At 47.3% G+C, this 22,097-nt stretch overlaps 1 protein-coding gene across 1 annotated transcript in view; it reads right to left on the reverse strand.

Moving 5' to 3' along the window:
• The window catches only part of negr1 (neuronal growth regulator 1), a 129,581-nt gene that overhangs the window by 17,005 nt on the left and 90,479 nt on the right, over window positions 1–22,097 (reverse strand). Inside the window, exon 6 of the mRNA XM_084473403.1 lies at window positions 19,570–19,718. Within this exon, the coding sequence (XP_084329529.1) occupies window positions 19,570–19,718 (149 nt within the window). The remainder of the gene's footprint in view (window positions 1–19,569; window positions 19,719–22,097) is intronic.

Consider the following 22,097-nt stretch of genomic DNA (forward strand, 5'->3'; position numbering starts at 1 on the left):
TCAGAAGGCGGACGCAACTGTTCACCAATTCAGCCCGTGCTCCTGCATTAGAATAACTGGCACACTTGTAACGTCGGGAGATTATCCATGGGCAGGGTTCAAGTGTATCCCGGCGCAAGATAATAATCTGTGAATGTGTGAGCGTTGCGTTTTTTCTAAAAAAAGGCACGGTGGGTTTCGGGCCATGTGTTTTTATTTTGTTTTGCGACCCCCTTCATACATGATGGAGTCGGTGGTGGCCTGCGCTGTTGTAGAACAGCCTGTGGGCTTCCAGCGCCTTTCTATATAATTCAGCCAAGGAACAAGGGCAGACGAGGAGGAGGAGGAGGAGGAGGAGGAGGAGATGCATTATATGTGCCGCGGCTCGCATCACATGCCACTTGAAAGGAAAAAATAATTTGCTGTAGTCCTGCATGCTTGCACAAGCTGCCGGCTTCTGAGCAAATGGCCACCTGCGGTCTATTTATGCTTTCCAGGGGAAACCAGGTGGGGTGGAGGGGTGCAGCGGGGGGGGGGGGGGTGTCAAGCATGATGTATGATATGCCATCTGCCTGTGACTCCCCTCTCAGAGAGGACTGTGAGCAGGGGGGTCAGGTCACAGCAAAATGAAGGTCAGAGGGAGCATCCAGACCCACACCATGCTTCAGGGGGGGTTCCCTTGATGTGGGGGCTTGGGGGGGGGAAATATGACCATCTAAGGATGAGTGGAACATAAGGGGGGAAGTGGAAGAGATGATAGTGATTGGGGGGGGGGGGGGACTGGGTGCATGAGAAACATGCCGCTGTCTGACTCTCAGAGCATGATGGGAGAGAACGGCGTGCATAACGATGCACACGTCCACGCACATCAGACACAGATTGAGTGTGGAGCATAAGCCGACACATCTGCTGTATGGAATATGGGTATTTATGTTCCATTGGCATTTTGCTGTCAGAAATACATCAAGTGTTGGTTTCAACGTTCAAGTGAAGAGCTGGTACGTGTGTCTGTGTGTGTGTGTGTCTGTGCTTTGGCAATGCTCTGCCCTGTCTCCGCGCTGTGAGTCTACTGTAACGTTGTTAGCAATGTGTTCACTTGATGTGGCGTTCGCCACCGGATGTACCGGCCTCAACGACCTTGGCAGGTTAGCGGGTCCCATGTACTGGAGGGTTCACTGCGCATACCACAGACAACGGCTGAATCTGTAACGCTACATTGCTACACACTGCATTAACACTACCGCTACACAGAGAGAGGTTGGAGCGCATGCATACACACACACACACACACACACACACAAAATCATACACACATGGACACCAACACATACACACACCATATGCTGGCACACACACACACACACACACACACACACACACACACACACACACACACACACACACACACACACACACACACACACACACAGGCACACATGCACTCACACAATCATACACACATGGACACCAACACATACATACACTGTATGCTGGCACACACACACACACACACACACACACACACACACACACACACAGGCGCACATACACACACACACACACACACACACACACACACACACACACACACACACACACACACACATTCACATATGCACACTCATACACACTTGCATGCACATACTCATATACAGACACGCCGCCACATGCCCGCACACAAAAACACACACACACACACACACACACACACACACACACACACACACACACACACACACACACACACAAGCAAGCACAAACACACAAAACACACCCTTCTCTCTCTTTGTCTCTCTCCAGTCAGACGTTGAGCAGCTCCTCTCCATCCGTCTCTAGGTCTCTCTCCCTCTCTTTCCTGTCAGACAGCAGCTCTGCCATTCTCTCTCCATCCGCCTCTAGCTCTCTCTCCTGTCAGACAGCAGCTCTGCCATTCTCTCTCCATCCGCCTCTAGGTCTCTCTCCCTCTCTCTCCTGTCAGCATTCAGCAGCTCCGCTATGGCTGATATAAAGGGTGCGGGGTCACTGCCATAGCATGTGGGAAGCAGTGTGAAGATTGAGTTTCTCAGAGGTTTTTTCTTAATCTTTATTGAGCATCATCTTCAACCTGCTTCCACCATCTTTCAGAGGGCGGGGGAAGGGAGCGTGTGCGTCTGAGATGTGAAACGCGCTAATGTTTGAAGGCCAGAGCTCTGCCACCGACGGCCCGGCCGCCCGGCAGCGTGTGACGCAAGGTGCGACAGAGGGCGATCTGTGTGACGGACTGTCAGCGGCGGGAGATAAAGGACAGAAAGAAGATCCGCTGCAAATACGGCCTTGGCGGCGATCCAATAGAGAATGGAGAGTACACTTACAATGACGCAATTATAGCACTCATAGATACGAGGCTGTTATTGCGAGGGACACTTCCTACTGGCTATCCGGAGTGATGAGCCAACTATGGATGCCACAATGCAGATAGCCCACGGTTCAATACAAACCTCGGTTCTTGGGTCACGGTTCTTGGGTCACGGTTTTGGGTCAGTTTCGGAGGAGAAAAAATATAGCTATTTTCTTAATACAAAATGATTTCTTCATTTTGCTCATAAGCTTAAAAGAACACAAACGGTTTACATTCAGACACATTCTTGTGTATTGTATAATAAAATAAATAAAGGATGTCAAACAAAAACTTTTTTTTGCAAAACCGAAAATGCCACAATTCTCAACCGAGAATACAACCGCGGATGGCGTGTTGAACTGTTCAATTTTAAATGGAGTATTGCAACATCCCTAGAGCCAACCAAGGCGGATGTATAGTTAGCTACCTGACCTAACAACAGGCGTGGCGGTGTGTCTTGTGTTCTTCCATTATGCATGTGTTTCATTGTTGAGGTATAATGTTAACGTGATGTAATATATGCGTGGCCATATGGTAAGGAGTCCATCGTTTAGACAGAGTTTAGCGCGCACAGTGAAAGTGCCATTAAACAAGCGGACCAACAGGAACGTATTCCTGGTTTATGGGTGACTAATGTCCACACGCAAGACAGTGCAGCGTCTAGGGTGTGCTCCAATGTGTAATGGCTAAATATAATAGACAATAGTAATAGTATAGTATATAATAGAAATAGATTTTAAAAGTCCTTCATTGCACTAACACAAAGGGATTACGGTATATTTTGTATATTTGTGAGTTGTTTCTGCCCAACTGGCAGCTAATAGCACCTAAGTGTTTGCGCCCAAGATTTGTTCCCTTTCTGCCCAGGCTACATGGAGGTTTTCCTTGCTCCTCTGAGGATTAGAGTAAGGGGGTTTCCTCAAATATGGGCCTCTGAGAGCCATTGAGACGATAGCTGTGGTTTCCTTCTATGCAAAAAAACTTTTCTTGGCTATGAGTTGCAAAAGTGTGAATATTTTTTGATAAAGCCTGAAGTCTAAACCCTTTGATAGACAGACAGACAAAAGTGAAGCTTTCTAGAGATTGCAACAAAATAAACTAGTATTTCAATAGCTCTATAAAGCTCTCAACATCTGAGGCCACTTTAATGTGCTATTGCAAACTCTCACTGGGTATTAATTCCCTCCAAGACAAACATTCAAGTTGACGTCATATCGACTTTTAAACAACACAGTCAACAATGCATTATGTATGTAAGGGATCCAGTTAAAAGAAAGGTCCAACAATATTTCCCCACAGCTAGAGACTATAAGGCTATGGCTATAAGGATTTGTTTTGTTTTAATTCAACAGGGTTTCATATGAATACATAAAAAAAAAAAAAAAAAACCTGACGTCACACTACACGGTATCAAACGTGCTCATGAGCGTTTCCTTCCATGGTTAACTCGTATTTACTTGTGACACCCGGTAGAGACAAGCACATTCACTTTAGTCTGCACATGCAAATGGCAAGTTGTTTGGTTGTTTGTTTGGTGGAGGCAGGCCCTCGTTTCCTGCTCTATACCAGTTCAGTGTGCCTTGGGGGGACTCGTCTTCTGCGTGGAGATCTGATAGGTGGGTAAAGGATTTGGGAGACGGGACCCGTGTCCTAACCTTGTTTCAAGTTGTTTTCCAGTGAAGGGAACGACTCTCAGTTTCAAACAGAAATAAAGTCGGCTACATGCTTGCTAATAATTTGATTAGAACGGCTCCTTACGCCTTGGGGTGTGTGTGTGTGTGTGTGTGTGTGTGTGTGTGTGTGTGTGTGTGTGACAATAGAGTGTCTTGGGTGTGTGTGTGAGAACAGTGTGTGGTGTGTGTGTGTGTGTGTGTGTGTGTGTGCGTACGTGCATGTATGAGAACAGAGAGTGTGTGTGTGTGTGTGTGTGTGTGTGTGTGTGTGTGTGTGACAATAGAGTGTCTTGGGTGTGTGTGTGTGTGTGTGTGTGAGAACAGAGTGTGCGGTGTGTGTGTGTGAGTGTGTGTGTGTGTGCACGTACGTGCATGTATGAGAACAGAGAGTGTGTGTGTGTGTGTGTGTGTGTGTGTGTGTGCGTGTGTGTGTGTGTGTGTGTGTGTGTGTGTGCGCGCGCGTGTGTGTGTGTGTGTGTGTGTGTGTGTGTGTATGTGTGTGAGTTGTAGAGAACAGAGTGTGGTGTGTGTGTTTGTGCGTGGTGTGTGTGTGACTGGGTAGAACATCGGCAGAATACTAAATAAGGCGAGCTATCTCTTTGATGCTGCACTCTGGACCAACCAGTATGTTTCTTATATATACTGTGTGTGTATATATATATATATATATTAACAAGACATATCCCTTCTTGAAATTATCTCAAAACAACATTCCTCAAGGGCAGACAGGAAGACCACCTTCCCCTATTCCCACACTGCATTGCTCAATGTGCGCGGCCCTAATTGATGTCAACACATGTTAAATGGTTATATTTACCTCTGTTAATCACAGTTACTCCTAATGACTTCTTAGACTGCATGTGTTTCCTGTACCGGGCTCGGCAGCAGAACGTGTATTAGGGCTGTTGGTTTCAATAAGAACTCCCTTCCTGTTAGTGGCGATATGTAAAATGGCATCATTTCTTATGTTATTTCCCTCCAGAGGACCATCAATGAATAGGAAGCTTGGAATCAGCAGCTTTAACCAGGTCCCCTTCCTGTGTTGATGACTTCATTGGAGTTCTGTTGAGTCCCAATCTAATATGAAAACCGCCACAGTAATATGTAGGAGTTAAAATGTGGATATATTCTTTAATATATGTTTATGGTCATGAGGCCCTCATGGGCAGCATAGTGGAGAGGGCCAGGAGAGTGGGTTGGAGAACAGAGGGAACGACATGTAGCATATAGGGCCGCAGGTGGGAATCAAACCTGGATCGCGACAAGGCATTTCGGATACATGGTTAGCATAAAAGACAGGTTTTGCCAACGAGCCAGCGATACTGTTCACCCTTAAAATAAAATTCAACCCTTACAGCATGGGCAATTTAAGACCCTATTAAGTAAAGCTGAGGCCTCAATGTCATGCTCCTCCCGGAAATGTCATGTTTTTCTTATAGATATTAAGTTGACCACTTGTATCTAGGTCTCATCCAAACTGTTATGGGGGCTATCTGGAAGAAGTCGAAGGACCAATCAGCAAATTGTAATTTATCATATATAACCCATGGATGTATAAGAAATAACCTTATCAAATCATCAATGACCTGAATGTCCCTCTTTTTTTCCTAGCGGGTAGCCGTCAGAAGAAAACCTTTGGGGACATCACAAATACACGTCTCATTTGACCTAAAGGTCAAAACCCTAGCATCGCCCCAGCCTTACAGTTTAATAAAAAAAGTAACCTCCAAGAACAACAGCCTTGTTTCCTGTGGGGAGGGGGGGGGGGGGCTGATTTAATCAGGAGAAAACATATTGAACTGATGAATCACAAATCAGTGTCTTCTCAAAGGTTGCTCCATCATGTGGGCAGTCATCAGGCTGCAGATCCCAGGGTTTTATAGCCCTCTCCAAGACATTACCAAGACACATAAACATGCACAGCCCCATCCGTCTTCTAGGCATCCTGCCTCCCCATTGCTCCACCACGCAATGTGTTTGTGTGTGTGTGTGTGTGTGCCACTGCTTGTGTGTGTGTGTGTGTGTGTGTGTGTGTGTGTGTGTGTGTGTGTGTGTGTGTGTGTGTGTGCGTGTGAGTGTGTCAGTGTGTAAGTGTGTATGTGTGTGTGTGAGTGTGAGTGTGTCGCTTTCCATCCAAGATTCATGAAGACATTAGAGTTACCTCCTCTGTGATTAGTTCAGTGTGATTGCACCAGGAATACGGGATGGGAGCGTGTGCACACACACACACACACACACACTTGTTTGAAGGCTATGTGGGTTCATATAGAGACCATGATATGTGGGGATACACGCACAATATCTATAAACAACAACACCAACAACTATCCGCAGACCATCGTCTCAGTCCACCTCACATGCTGATTGTGGCATTTGTTTGCTTCCGCAGATGAAACACAACACTGGATCGGGGAGATCAGAGCCATCCACGTGCATTACGCACAAACGACTTAAATGTGAAATTACTTAAATGCCTGATCCTTTAAGAAAGACATTGGCGGAGACGACAACATCAGTTGGATCATGACAGTGTTAAGTACAATCTCGTTCTGCCGTTGAAATGAATTTGTGAGCGTCTGTGCGTGCAGTGCAGGCACTTTGGAAGCATCCTCCATTATCATGGATCCACATTCACGCTGGGGTGACACGTGGCAGCTGTTACAGAGTATTACTGCAGTACATTATGCTTAGGTAAACACATATTACCCGTATGCTGAAGAGTGTCTGTGTGCGTGCGCGCACACGCACACACACACACACACACACACACACACACACACACAGACAATGCACTTCCACTGCAAACAGAAATCAATGTCCCTACTTCTGTATTGAAATAAACAATATAAAGCAAATAATGCGTTCAACATTTTAGGAATCGTTACTACCTGAGTAAATAAGAAATATGTCTATACTGTCTACTTTAAAATATGTTGATGTGATAGCATTAAGCCAACACTATGAATATATACTATGAATACTACTACTACTACCTTATCCTGAGGCCAACTTAACAATTGTAGACTACATGGTAGCTACAACAACTACTAGCCTGATGCCCAAAAACATACAATTTATAAATAAAATAGTATAAAAAGGAAAGTAATTAATGCCAACCCTATCAAGATAACGCCTCGCTGCTCCATAAACACATTTCATTTGTTGCTAAAGGATACTTGCATTTTCTATACCTCTGCAAAGATTACTTTCTCCTACGTTTTGCCTTTAAAATGATTTACAGCAATAGGGCAGTATCAGTTCCTACACACAGGGGTCTAAACATTTTTTTCTTTTTCCAATCCCTTTGTCTGCGGGCACAACAAACAAAACAAAAAAACAGTGGATGCAATTTGGGAGTTGAAACACAACAAGAAACAGTGGGCTGTGGAGTTAGTTTATCTCCGCCGTTGACACCGCCAGTGGCCCTTTGGACCATGAAATTGTCATTTGTTCTGCACGTCTTACATCAAATGGGACTTCGGGGGGGAAGGGGCCTGCCGGGGCTGACGGGCTGATTTCAACTTGAGATCTGACACCATCTCTTTGGCTAATTCCATTTGACTCACATGCACGCTGCTGCTGTGACGCAGGCAAAACGCATGCTAATCCGGCTCTGTGTCTCCATACGACAACATGGGGAGGAGCCGTGGGGGCCCATTCAGGGAGCAGGTGGAAAACACACAAGCACTCAGCGCTGTGGACTCGTCCCGTGTTTCCTATCCTCCTCCGGGGTGATTAGGACGGCAAGAGCCCGCCGCACGCGCCGTCATTTGAGTTAGCACAAATCTGTTAGCATGTCGCCTGCGAAGCAGACTTTAGAGTCCACAAGAGAGAATATGAAGAGCTGGTGTGTGTGTGTGTGTGTGTGTGGGCATGTGTGTCCGTGTGTGTGTGTGTGTGTGTGTGTGTGTGTGCGTGTGTCTATGTGCATGCCTGTGTTTAGGTGTGTGTATATGGATGTTTGTGTGTGTGTATGTGTGTGTGTGTGTGTGTGTGTGTGCGTGCGTGCATGTGTGTGTGTGTGTGTGTGCACGCCAGTGTTAAGGTGTGTGGGTGTGGACGTGTGTCTATGTGCATTTGTGTCCATGTGTGTCCGTGTCTGTGTGTGTGTGTGTGTGTGTGTGTATGCCTACGTATGTTTTTTTTTTTTTTTTGTGTATGTGTGCATGCACATCTGTGTGTCCGTATGAGTATGTGTGTATGTGTGTGTGCCTGTGTGTGTGTGTTTGTGCATGCATGTCCGTGTGTGTCTGCGTGAACAGCATTAAGCAAAATAAAGTAACCAGCATGGGGGATTACATTCTGGGGCTTGCTTTAAATCATTACAGGGGTAGAAAAGACAGCAGAGGGGATTACTGTGAGCTGGAGAACAGTAGCAAGCAGTGGGGGTATGAAAACAAGGTCTGGACAGCAGTACTAGTGCGCCAGTGACGGCACCAGTGAACCACTGGTGAACAACCAACAAAATCCAGTAAACCGCCAATGAAATCACGCGCCAACGACCAGTGAAAACACTAGTGAAACACTTTTGATATCAATGCTGAACCATCAGTGAAAACACTAGTGAACCATGTGTGATATCAATAGTGAACCACCAGTGTAAACACTAGTGAACCACTTGTGATATCAATAGTGAACCACCAGTGAAAACACTAGTGAATCACTAATTATATCAATAGTCAACGACCAGTGAAAGCACTTGTGAAATCAGTGGTGGAGCAATAGATAAAAATATGGTTCTAAAAGTGTTTTGGCCTCTCCACCTGACCAGAAGAGCGAAGGCGGAGCACACAGACATGAAAAGAGAGAGCAGATGCCAAAATAAAGTGAGAGAGATAGAGCGAGAGAGCCATAACAATACAAGAAGAAAGAGATGGAGAGAGAGAGAGAGAGAGAGAGAGAGAGAGAGAGATAAAACCACAGGAGAGTTATGTAGATGTAGATGTAAACAGACCCTTGTTTTTCATGCACACTGCACTCTGCCAGCATTGAGGAGGAGGAAGAGAGAAGAGGATGGTTTGGGTGGATGTGCGAAAGCCATCCTAGAAGCCCATTGCATTGTGGGAAAAGCTTCGGCAGTTTGATGACGCCATTGCTGGGGTGGGCAGGGTTTGTTGAGATGAGGCAGGGTTGGGTCGCTCACATGAGGTCAAATAAACACACTCACACAAAAGACTTTGAACGTACCCCGTCCAATTGAAACCAACCAACCAATGACGGGCATTCATGTAAAGGGGGGAGGGAGGGAATGAAAACAACTCCGAAATGAATGAGCAGCGCTACAACCAGCAGGCATTCCGCCCAGTGGACTAACACAACAAGAGCGAGAGATACACAGATGGGGGGGGGGGGGAGGGGACAAAGGGGTCAGAGGTCAGGGGGGGTGGGGGTAAGGGTCAGGCGATGGGCCTCTCTGCTGGGCGTACGGTGTTGTACAACAGGGTGAGGTGACATATACTGACCTGGCCGTGAGACAGCACTAGTGGTGGTGGTTTCAAACATTGCTACAGTAGGGGGGTGGGGGGGAGGGGGGGGGGGGATAGAGGGAGGGGGCGGGGGGGGGTGGGGCAGGGTAGATAGAGGGGGGAGGGGAGGGGGGAGGGAAAAGAGGGGAAAAAAAGAGGACATTTATGTATTATTAACAGAATGGAGACACAAAGAAAAGAAAAAGGGGGGGGGGGAAGGAGGTTGGGTGGGGGGGAGGGGGGAGGGGGGAGGGAGGGGGGAGGGGAGATATAGATCATGCGAGGAGACGGCGGAAGAGCGGGAGGATGGAGACAAGATGCCCTCGTGCATTGCGGTATGGCGGAGGATGTCCCTCGAGAGGTGGGGAGGAACAATGTTGCATACGGTCGACCTACCTCAGAGTTTGGAATGGGATTTCCTACGGATAATTTCTTAGGGGGGATGGAGATTCGGCTGGAGGCTAAGATGTCCTGAAAGGGGCGAGGGGGGGGGGGGAGACTTAGATAAAAGGCGAAAAACTTTTTTACCGCTTGTGGCCCGCCCTGGCAAATGTTAATGGTCTGTCCGTCTCTCACACTGGCGCCGTGAGATCACACTGGGCTCAATTTACGGCCGTAATTTAATCTACACCTGCTGGCCACTTCTTTAATCACATTCTCACTTGATAATCGGATTCTCACCTCATAATTGATTCCGGCCACACAAGATTCTCATTCTCATTCTGTCCTCTGATTTTTTGGGTGAGTGAGCTCTCTGAGTAGTCTGTGAAGAACGCAGAGAAAAGGCAGTAACTTTCATTCTGCGTTTGATCCTCCTGTGGAGAGATGTCACTCCCAATCCGATTATCTTATGAACTCATTTCTGGGCTGAGGCACCGCTGGCATTTAGAGAGATGGAATAATGTGACAACGGGGAAATCTACAGTGTGTCGTGTCGTACTGCTCCTGCATTGTGTGTGTGTGTGTGTGTGCATCCGTACGTGTGTGTGCGTGCGTGCGTGCGTGCGCGTGCGTAAGTCGGCAGAGGACGTTCTTGCAGGCGAACACCCACTTTTCAATTCAAAAGTTGCATAAATACGAGGATCTATCCTTTGTTTGAGCGATACAACGTTGCGCGTCGCGTGAAAAGAACACCTGCTAAAAAAACGCTGCGGAGCTAATCCCGCCGACAACAAGTGACGAGTACAGGGGATCAGGAATCTCCCCGCGGTTCTGTTAGCAAACTGCGCACCACCTGCTCCCCGTAGAACAAGCACCGTGGTGTGGGCGGAGCTTATCCATAACACAGAGAACAGGGCTCCTGGTGTTGATGTCGACAGCAGCCAGCATCACAGCGTACGCACAGGTAAAAAAAAAAAGGCGTCGGAAACGGCGCGTACGCACAGCGGTTAACTACTAGGCCACATGAAGGATTGCGTACGGTCTTGGAAGTCTTGTCTTTAGAGTCTTGGATGTTCTCGTGCCTCTACATGGACGCCCAGACAACGCATCAAACTCTTGAGGGTGTGTGTGTATGTGTGTGTGTTTGGGACGTTGCTGCTGGCTTTCCTTTTTCGTGTTGCCATATGTTTCCACCGCGCAATACCTCCCTCCACGGCGCTTTACGTTTGGTTTCATCATTTCGTTTGAAGGTGGGGGGAAATGTGTGTACGCAATGATTATTACGACATTAAATGATGCGCACCACACCAGGTGGGGAAAATGGGGGGAATTCATCTTTTTCTCCACCGAATGTTTCCACTTTAAGGGCTCCTTTGGGTTGGGCCGAGAGGGGTGGGGAGGTGTGGGGGAAGGCAGTTATTTTCCCTCCTCTACTGCACCCTCAAATAGGGCGACACGGGCCATCTGATTAATACTCCAGCGTGAATTCACTGGTGAATCATTTTGCAGAGCTCTCAGACTCGCTCCTCTGTTAATGCACAGCGCTATATCCTTTTGACTCGCAATTTCTCCTGCCCTAGCTCAAGTCAGGGTCTGTCTCTCTCTCTCTCTCTCCCCCTCTCTGTCCCTCTCTCTGGCTCTCTCCGTCTGTCTCTCTCTTTCTCTCTCTCTCCCCCCCCCCCGCCCCAGTGCTGGTGCTATGTGAGGTAACCAGGCCTCTACCACAGAACTTTGAAGACGGGGGACAACCACAACAACAACAACAACAACAACAACAGGGATTATTTCATCTGCAGGAGTTGATAGTCCTCCATATCGCTTACTGAACCTGCGTGTCAGTGGCGGTGGGTCAATAGAGGGCGCTAGGGCGCCGCCCCTCCATTAAATATTCACTCAAATATATCTGCCAACTTTGAATAAACTATTATACATACAAAATAAATCAACAAAAATACATAGCGTTTATCCTCGATTAATTGTGTGATAGACCGTACTTGCAACTGCCAGCAACTATTTAAATGCGTCTGAATGTCAATGATTTGGGCTAGGCTAGTTATTGGTCATTCGAAATAAAGCCCTCCTTCAGGTCAGGGGCGCTGGCCAAGTTGAGGTCAACGTAAGCTCGCAAACTTTTTGCTGTCTATCAAGCAGAGACGGCTTTTCATTGGCGCAAAATAAATCGCCATCGGGTCGCACCAGTGTGTGTCCCAGGCCAATGTTATGGCTTTTCTGTTTTTTTTTAATCACCACACGATTGGACAATTCAGCGAATCAATCAATTAGGCTACCTCCCTCAGCAACACTCGCGCAACACAGCAGAGAAGAGATGGATCGCTAACTAGCAGAGAGTTGTAAAAGCACTTTCCACCCATTTCAGTGGAGGAATTGGACTCCCCAAGCAATTTTATACTTAAAAGGAGCAAGTAAGTTACATATTAGTTTAGTCTTTCGGCCTGTAGCATATAAACAATATAAAGCAACTGTCCCATATTTCTAACTGCATTTGAAATAGCCGTTGAGACACAAAAATGGACGCTATAGGACAGTGATCATGATTTGCCTCAATATCATAATAACAACAATGGGTAAGCTTGTAAGCTTGCCCAGGCCCTGCAAGTCAGGATGTAGGCTATGAATCTGAATGAATAGTAGGTAATAGGTAATAGGTAGTGACCATCCCCAAAATGCACCAGAATACAGGAAATCAAATCTACCAAATTCATTTATTTCTATTATTGCGCCCCACCAACAATTTCTATCACCAGTCGCCACTGCTGCGTGTACTCTGAGGAATAGGGGTGAGGAGAGACGCGATACATGATGGCGAACTCTGGCGTTGATATTTTTTTTGGGTGAAATCAAATAGTTGGAAAGTCAACAAAGACTTTCCAACCAAAAAGAGGGCAGGGGAGAGTGGGGGTTGGGGGCGGTGAATAGGCTGCGGCGGTTGCCACACACTGAGATTAGCATTGGGTAACAGTGGCTAACTCGAGCCCTACTGGATTCAGAGATAAAGCAGCTTAGAAGCTAACCAAAGGAAAACACTTATTGTGAGAATGATCCCTGAGCAAGAGAGAGAGAGAGAGAGCGGGCAAGAGAGAGAGAGAGCGGGTGAGAGAGAGAGAGTGCGGGTGAGAGAGAGAGAGAGAGAGTGAGAGAGAGAGAGAGAGAGGGAGAGAGAGAGGGAAATAGGGAGAGAGAGAGAGAGATAAAAAGCAGTGTGACAAACTCTAGACCCTAGAGAATAGAAAAAATAAAGAGAAACAGAAAATATTAATATTTTCTGTCCAGGGTATGTCATTCATGTTTTTTTTTATTTGTATAGAAATAAAACGGGTGATTTAAATTGGTTAAGCGAAAATAACAGCTTGAAGGAAGATGAAACTAACTTCAAGGAGCAAAAAACACTACCGTGACTCCAGCACAACTTGACTGGGCTTGTCTCCCAACTCTCTTTTTCCCACAATCCTCTGCTCTTCACTGACTGTAATGATACAGCAGTAGGTGTTAAACATTTTCCGAATTTATGAGCCAGATCATTTGGTATTTCTCAAATGACCTTGTTAATGCAGCTTGCTGTGTGTGTGTGTGTGTGTGTGTGTGTGTGTGTGTGTGTGTTTCACAGAAGACCCCACCACTGCGCCCAGCCAACCAGGGACTGCTATTTGCATTCCCAGTTGTAAGCCTACTGGTCCAACAGGGTTGGTATGTGTGTGTATGAGTGTGTGCGCGTGCGTGCGTGTGTGCGTGTGCCTGTGTGTGTGTGTGTGTGTGTGTGTGTGTGTGTGTGTGTGTGGGGGGGGTATCTGTGCGTAGCTGGAGGGGGGGGGGGTCATGTGCCCCAGTGCCTGCTGGGTTACAGCTGCTGCTACAGCCCCTTAACACTTCCTGATCTCAGCATGACGGCAAAACATGCTAATGTGATGGATTACACAGATAGATGGATGGATAGATAGACAGACAGACAGACAGACAGACAGACACAGATATATGGGGGGTTATTATGGTAAAATATCTGGTAGTTAATATAAAAAACATTAAGATACATTAAAACCTGCTGTCTGTGTGATTTGAATAGTTTACCCCGTAAAGCTGAAAAGTCGCCTATACATCATTCATAAAACAGTTGAATATTGCATTAGACAACCGATTTTTTTTTTATGATTGATTCCGGCGTGTGAGACAAGAGTAATAGATGTGTTGTGTGTTGCTATTCCTAAAATGAAACTTGACGTGGCCAATTTAAAAAAAAAAAAATAACCTAATGGGAGCCGTCTCCTCTCCAGCGAGCTCTAGCATTATTTCACCGTGAAAGCCGTTACCACAACACGACCACAACTCAGGGGTCCCCACCCCCCACCCCCACCCCCCGCAGGCTGGCGGCAAAAAAAAAAAAATCCATGGTAGCAATCGAGGCCAGCCGGAGCGAGGCGGGTAACCAGAACAACAACAACAACATCATCATCATCATCATCATCATCATCGTCGTCCTCCTCCTCGTCGCCATCAACAACGACAAGGCGGTCGTGGAGTGTTGCGATGACACCTACACGGGCAGCTGATTGATACGCGTGACACGCCATTCATTAACCGGGCTAGCTCACGATACCCCCATATACATCGTGTGTGTGTGTGTGTGTGTGTGTGTTTGAGGGAAAAGGAGATGGAGGGAGAGATTGATGCTGAGGGAGCGGGAGGGATGGGGAAAGAGGGAGAGAGATAGGGAGAGAGGTTTAGAGAGATGGGGGGGGAAGGGTGAGAGAGGGAGGGACGGGGAAAGGGGGAGAGAGATAGGGAGAGAGGTTTAGAGAGATGGGGGGGAAGGGTGAGAGAGGGAGGGAGGTGGAGAGAGGGAAAGAGGGAGGGAGGGGAAGAGAGGGAGAGAGGGAGGGAGGGGGGAAAAGGGTGAGAGAGGGAGGGACGTGGAGAGATGGAGAGAGATAGGGAGAGAGGTTTAGAGAGATGGGGGGGAAAGGGTGAGAGGGAGGGAGGGGGAGAGAGGGAGGGAGGGAGGGAGGGAGGGGGGAAAAGGGTGAGAGAGGGAGGGAAGGGGAGAGAGGGAGAGAGGGGTGAGAGAGGGAGGGACGGGGAGAGAGAGCGATAGAGGAAGATAAGAAGATCTGAAGATAGAGGGAGCACGGTCTGTGAAGAGGGGGTGACAGGGAGAGATGAGGAGAAAGAGGGAGAGAGACAGAGAGAAAGAGAGGAGGAGAGAGAGAGAGAGAGAGAGAGAGAGAGGAGGAGAGAGGAAATGAGAGAGAGAGTTCTTCCGCATCCGTGCTATCGAGCAGCTCCCATTAGACCCTGGGATTGGTGGAGGTGGCGGTGGAGGTGAAGGGTGGAGCTGGAGGTACGGGGCCACGAAGGAAGGAAATGAAAATTGGCGGTGGGGGTTGGGGGAGGAGATCTTCTCCCGTACGTAAACCTGCGGTAGGCGGGAGGATCAGAGGACCGGGCCAATTAGCGTGGAGGAGTATTCAGAGGGGTTACCGGGAGCGGCAGGGTCTTTCTGTTCCAGCTCACTGACGTCTTCCACGTGAAACAGGAGAAGTTCAACTCAGAGCTGTCAGTTAAGAGAGGGCACGTGCGCGTGCGTGCGTGCGTGCGTGTTTGGGTGTGTTTGAAGGGGGAATGTGTGGTTGAGGGGGTATGTGTGTAGGTACAGTATGTGTGTACTTGGATTGAATACATCCTGCTGGTGGATGTGGTTTGTTTCAGAGGTGATTCAGAGTCACAGCCGGACACCATGTTGTGTTTTGTCCACAAACAGCCACTTCACTAATTCGTACTGTGAAAGCATAACGACAGAGCGTATACAACTCGTCTCTTCAGGCCAGCCACTACACACCGTTTGGGTTGGAACCGTTTATTCAGAGACTCTGACTGTGAGGGACAAAAAAACCCACAGTTCAGCAGTGAGTAAGTATGCTTTATAGTGAGCACTACATTTTTTTTTTTGAGTTGAGGGTCGCTGTACTGCAGCCGCATGCCAACCGAAATGGTTTATATATATGATTCATTTCTTCAGCGAGGCTGCTTTGTTTTGTATCATTTAATCTTCGACAATCATCACAGAATCAATAATCGTCACATATTTCCGAAATGTGCAGTGCTTTCAAAGCAGACTGTGAAGAGAGATGGGGTATTTTGATTAAAGGCGGCGCGGCTCTGAATCAGAATGAGAGATTGAACTTGATAAATAAAAGCCTCCCCTACAACATATCTAACTGTGCCTTTTTATATTAATCACTTTGTGTTATTAAAACATAAGAAATATGGCATCAAACCCTTTTCTGAAGCACACTGAAGCAATGGTAGGCAATTTGGCAAAAGCAGTCACAGTAAGTATCCAACTGCCACTCCCTATAACACATGAATAGCTTGCTACCTTAGCGATAGCTCTGCCTAGCTTTGTGGAAGACACGCTTGGCCATGCGGCAGTGATTGCACAGGTAGCCTGGTTCAAAGGCAGACAGACAGGTAAGGTAATCCAAACATTTCATTTGAGCTGAATGAAATGATTGGATAAGCTTATTACAGGCCTGTGTGGCCACAGATACAAGTTTTCTTCCTTTTTTTATCAGCAAATTTGATTTATTGATTGCTGGCGGGGTATAAAGAGAATTTCAACAAATATGATGAAAATAAATAAAATGTTTCTATAATAATTGCCAACCCTAGCTCTAACTGTAAAATGTGTCTTTGAAGAAAGGCACTGGACTGATTTCGTTTAGAGATGCTTCTGGAGAACCATGCTGGCCTGGATTTATTTAATTGTTTTGATAGTACAAAGAGATGAGCAGAACAAAGGTTTTGTGTTTTTCACTAGTCAGGACTAGTAACAGTTTACTTGTTCATACAGCTCTCTGTCAGGCCCCGGCATCAAAAGCATAGCAAACAGTTGTGTTGTTTGCTGAAAGGGAGCCTGATTCAAAAAAAAGTCAAAACAGTCAAAGACCATTAGAGTACACTCTGACTACTGCAGCACAACACAGTGAGCAGTCAAAAACAAACAAGACAAGAATTCCCATTTTTTACCAATTACAAGGCCTAACCAAACTGTTTGTTTTCAGTGAATACACTACAAACCAGAGCAACTGTCCTCACTACATAAATAATACTTCAATAACCATCTTCCGCCTCAAGGACGCCAGCCTTTCCGTTTATTCCGTCAAACACAGACAAAGTGACTTCACTCCAGTGACCGATTTAGACATTTTGAAAAAAAACGTGTGACTGTGTCCACGTCCAAAGCAGCTCTGAAAATATATATCTCGCCGGTGCCATCCTGTTTGTTGTGGAATCAGGACGCCGCCATGCCCTTTAACAAAGCGGTGCAGTCAGTCCTTTGGTCCGCATCCCAGTTTAATTGGCAGTGCTAACACACCTGTCCAAAACAAACCCACACCAAGGAGTTCAGGCCCATACCAAACCAAACGGACCAGAGAGGAACCAGAGAGAGCCGTGTGAAAAGCGCAGTTTAGCCATAAGAGCCCACTAAAAGTGGAATCCTCCAGTGGAATCATCATCAATCATACGGCAACGACTACACCGAAGCATCCACTTCACTCCCCAAATCCAGCGCCACACCTCCCCCCTTCCACGTCCCCATACGATAATCGATAATATCCAATCGAGCAAAAGACATGACAAAGCTATCACAGAGAACCTATCAATTATACAGCGATTTCATCCACACACACACGCTACTTTAAATTCTGCCCAGTGTGTATGATGCACTATCAAATATGCATGACCCTCTCTCTCTCTCCCTCTGTCTCTGCTCTCCCCCTCATCTTCCTCATCAATAGATATTGACTGGGTTCTAAAATAGCAATCCAAAGTCACCCAGGCTGGATTCCAACCTCTGGGTTTTTGTCATCTGCGTTGATGCGCCGGTGAGTTTGGCGGGGTGAAAGGGGGGTGTAGGGCGATTGCATGCCATTTCTCATTAAGGTCGACAGCGAAATAGCCCCCCTCCCTCTTCCATTAGCAAAGATCATATGAGAGAGCGAGAGAAAGAGAGAGAGAGAGAGAGAGAGAGAGAGAGAAGAGAGAGAGAGCAGGCATTATAGTCAGAGAACGAGAGGTGTTTTGTTTTGTAAAAAGAGAGAGAGGAGAGCTCCAACGCGAGAATGAGAGAACGAGAGCATGCACGAGAGAGAGAGAGAGAGAGAGAGAGAGAGAGAGAGAGAGAGAGAGAGAGAGAGAGAGAGAGAGAGAGAGAGAGAGAAATGAACAGGATAACAAGGGGACAAAGGGGCGTGGGACAAAGCCGGAGAATGGAGAGAGAGAACTGGAACAGCCAGAAACAAAAGCGTTTTTCTGTGGATTGTAAAGAGAACAACAAAGCAACAAAGAGATTGATAGAGAGGGGGACGGAGGGAAAGACTGTGAGAGAGAGACATAGACGGAGAGAGAGAGGTACAGAGATAAAGAGAAAGAGATGGAGAGAGATAGAAAGACAGAGGTTGAGAGAGAGAAAGAACGAGAGAGACGTAGACAGTGCGCGAGAGAGAGAGGTAAAGAGAGAAAGAACGAGAGCGACACAGACACAGAGAGAGGGAGAGATATGGAGAGAGTGAGATATGAGAGAGAACGATAGAATGAAAGACAGAGAGAGAGAGAGAGAGAGAGTGGTTGCGTGAGTAAGTGAGTGAGTGGGTGAGTATGTAAGTACAGAGAGAGACAGAGAGAGAGTGAGAGTGAGATTGAGAGTGAGAGAGAGAGAGAGAGAGAGAGTGAGAGTGAGAGTGAGAGAGTGAGAGAGAAAGAGTATCTATTCCGGGGGTCTTGCTACACCAGCACTGAGCTCTGAGGCCTAGCTTGTGTCACATCAGGATCAACTGCCTGAGCATCCCGAGCCTTTCATGTGCTTCTTTGTGCATATGCAAACAGCGGAGCGAGGGTGCTCCTTTGACAATTGCCAATCCCACAGAAATATATTTTCATATTGTGCGAGTCTCCCGGCTTGTTAACAACAATGGAGTCACAAGGGGGAGCAGCGAAAAAACTAGTGAATAATTGAAATCACCTTTTCATATTTTAGCAGCGAATGCATCAAATGGATTTCACATTTTCCCCCATCCAACTAAAGGGTGGTTGTGGCCTGCCATATTATTTGCCTCTTTTGCACATTTTGGGGTGTTCAGACCGAAATACATGCACACACACACACATACACACACACACACACACACACACACACACACACACACACACACACACACACACGCACGCATACACACAGGCACATAAACACACACACACACACACACACACACACACACACACATACACAACGGAAGAAAAGCAGCCATGCTTCCAGTTAAGCATGACAAAAACAAACCAAAAAAAGTAGAGTATTACCTGCAATATTAATGAACAACCAGTCTCCTGTTTGCAGTCAACAATGCAACATGTCGGGTTCTAGCAATGCGTTAGTGACGTTAGTGTGGGCAGAGGTTTGTCATTGGTCCGACCGGCCCTCGCTGTGTGAGATTACAGCCATGCTGATAAAAACAATGAGACAATCAAGACTTCTCAGACAGAGAGAGAGCGAGGGATGAAGGGTACGAAAGCACAAGCCCCCCTGCTCACGTCCACAACACAGACACGCCCCCCCCTATTAATCCCGCCGAATCAATCCGCCATTCCGGTAAGCCACACGTTAACACAGGTGGGAGGTACTTACGGATAAGAGGCACGCTGGCGTTGGCTGACCCGATCTTGTTGGTGGCGACGCAGGTGTAGTTGCCGTAGCGATCCTCTGTCATGTTGTTCACGGTCAGCACGGACCTTGAGCTCAGGTTCTTGATGTCGATGCCTTGGCCCTTGATAATCCTGCACCACACAAACACCCACACACACAGAGACACACACACAAACAAACCCACGGTCAGCGACGTCACTCAGAAAACTAAGAACACGGCAGGAGAATAGTTTGTTTATCTTGTCTGATCGCTGACCCCGGGGGTCCAGGATGGGGAGACGGAAAAGTGACGGGACTCAAGTAGAAGGATTGAAATGTTTATCATTCCGAGGGTGTACAGCGCTTCATCGGGCCGCTTCTTCAACACGTCTATTTATCGCTCTCTCGCTGACACCGGCTGTCTCGGAGAGACAGTTTCAAGGACTGCGAGGGGAGTGTGAGGGTGAAAGAGAGAGGGGGGAGAGAGAGAGAAAGAGTGAGAGAGAGAGGGGTGGCGGGGTGGTGCTGGGAGGGGAGGGGAGTGACCCCAAGGTTAGTGTAAGCCAGCTGGGCGCCACTCCACACGTTGCTCACAGTGCTGCCGCCCAGCTGTGGCGGTATTAACCATAAATCCTGTGTTCCTGTCGAGGCTGGCACCTGGGCGCGAAGTGATGACCATTGTGGTGGACTGTACAAATATAGACATGTGAACACAGAACATGTGCATAAAATACATTTATATATAGTCAAAGGTGTATTATATCTAGGGATTTTTTATAGTTCATTGTGAAAAAAAAATCGTAATTTAATTATTTATTTAGATAGATTTATTTAACTAGTTATATCTACAACTATATTTTTTCTGATGATTCATTTTTATTATTATTTATATGTATTGGCATCATTATTATTATTACTGTTATTCCTATAATATTTTATTTTAATATTTCATGGCGTCATTATCATTTCCCTAAGAACCACGTCTGATTCGCCCGTTGCTCGTTTGGCGGCGTGCTAGCTTGTCAGCGTGTTGTTGTTTGTTTATTTGTGGCTCCTGCTAAATCCCCTGCTGGTTCCAAGCTGTGCGCATCCACCAGCGAGAGGACAGGTTTCCATCTTGGCCGCGCCGCCGCCTCCTCCCTCCTCCTTCGAGCGTTCCCCAACCGACGTTGACGCCTGCCGTGTCTCCCCGAGTCTAAGCTACACTCGGCACGTGACCTTTTGTCCGGAATATCTGGGAAACGTCTGTTCCCTCCCCCTTATCCTGTCATGACGCCCCTCGAACGTGAGCCACAATGTTTACCGCTAATCTCCGCAGGAAGAGGGAGTACGCCGTGTGCACTCTCTCCTCTTCCTCGGATACCCTACCGACACGAGCATGATGCGGTGATGCTTCTATTTGTCACAGAGAAGTGCTACCGCGATGAATGCCACCCCCCTCTCCTGTCCCATCCCTTCCATTCACAACTGAAGGCAATGCCACATCAAAAAGAGAGATTTTCCTGTCAAACTGTCACATTAATTCAGATGTGAACAAGGCCAGGGCGCTGCATTCATAGCATTCATAGCATCGGAGGGAGCCCCACACACACGCACACACACGCACACACACACACACACACACAGGTACACAGACGGAGAGGATAAACACACATTGCAAGCGACACCGGCACCACAGCTATGAAGCAAAGCGACAGACGGCGTTTATTCTGCACGACGACACTACGGAAACTGTACGGCGGCTCACCTCTTTCCGATGTGAGCAGCGAGAGGAGTCGCATTCAAACAGTGAGACGTTGAATTAAGGAACGGCTAGAATCATGCCAACGCGCCTCCTCAGCTATTTAAATAAATTGAATCCAACCCCGTAATTACAATTAGCACAGTGTGAGTTGATGATTGAAATTGTGCTCACCAGGAGTGGGTAAATGATGGGTAATGGGGGGTAATTTGGTTTTTAAAATTCAAGAACCAACACTCAAATCTGCGACTGATTGATGTATGTGCCCCGCGTGATCGAAAGGCAGGCTAAGGCAGACACATCCTTTAGGAAGGCACAAGGTGTGGACACAAAAGAGCTACCGGTGGCTTCCTCCGTCATATCGAGAGCGCCCACGCGTGTGGACAAGAGACGTAGCGTATGCTAAGTGCTTCGGCGAGAAGTGCCGGTACTCAAGCGCTTGACGCGTTTACCCACAGGATCCGTTGGTCCCAGGTGTACGACGGCAGCCATGGTGACATTCATTGGCACCGAAGGTATTCCAGCCCAGGATTAGCTTTGTCACCGCAGCCCATTGAAGTAGTAACTGGGTGCAGTTTTTAACAAGGCACCTCGGGGGAAACGGCTCTGGCAAGGGGACAGAATATGCCAGGTCTGACATGTACTTAATCCCCCCCCCTACGACGGTTGCTTAACTTTCTACAACAAAATTTGAAAATGATCTGGAAGCGTTGCTGGATGGTGGTCGGGGTTTGGCTCTTCTTAAACTGAGTGTAATGCTACGAGGGAGAGGGTCGTTAAGTGCTTTGGG

This window comes from Micromesistius poutassou (genome assembly GCF_964030765.1).
Source record: "Micromesistius poutassou genome assembly, chromosome: 9".
Taxonomy (NCBI): domain Eukaryota; kingdom Metazoa; phylum Chordata; class Actinopteri; order Gadiformes; family Gadidae; genus Micromesistius; species Micromesistius poutassou.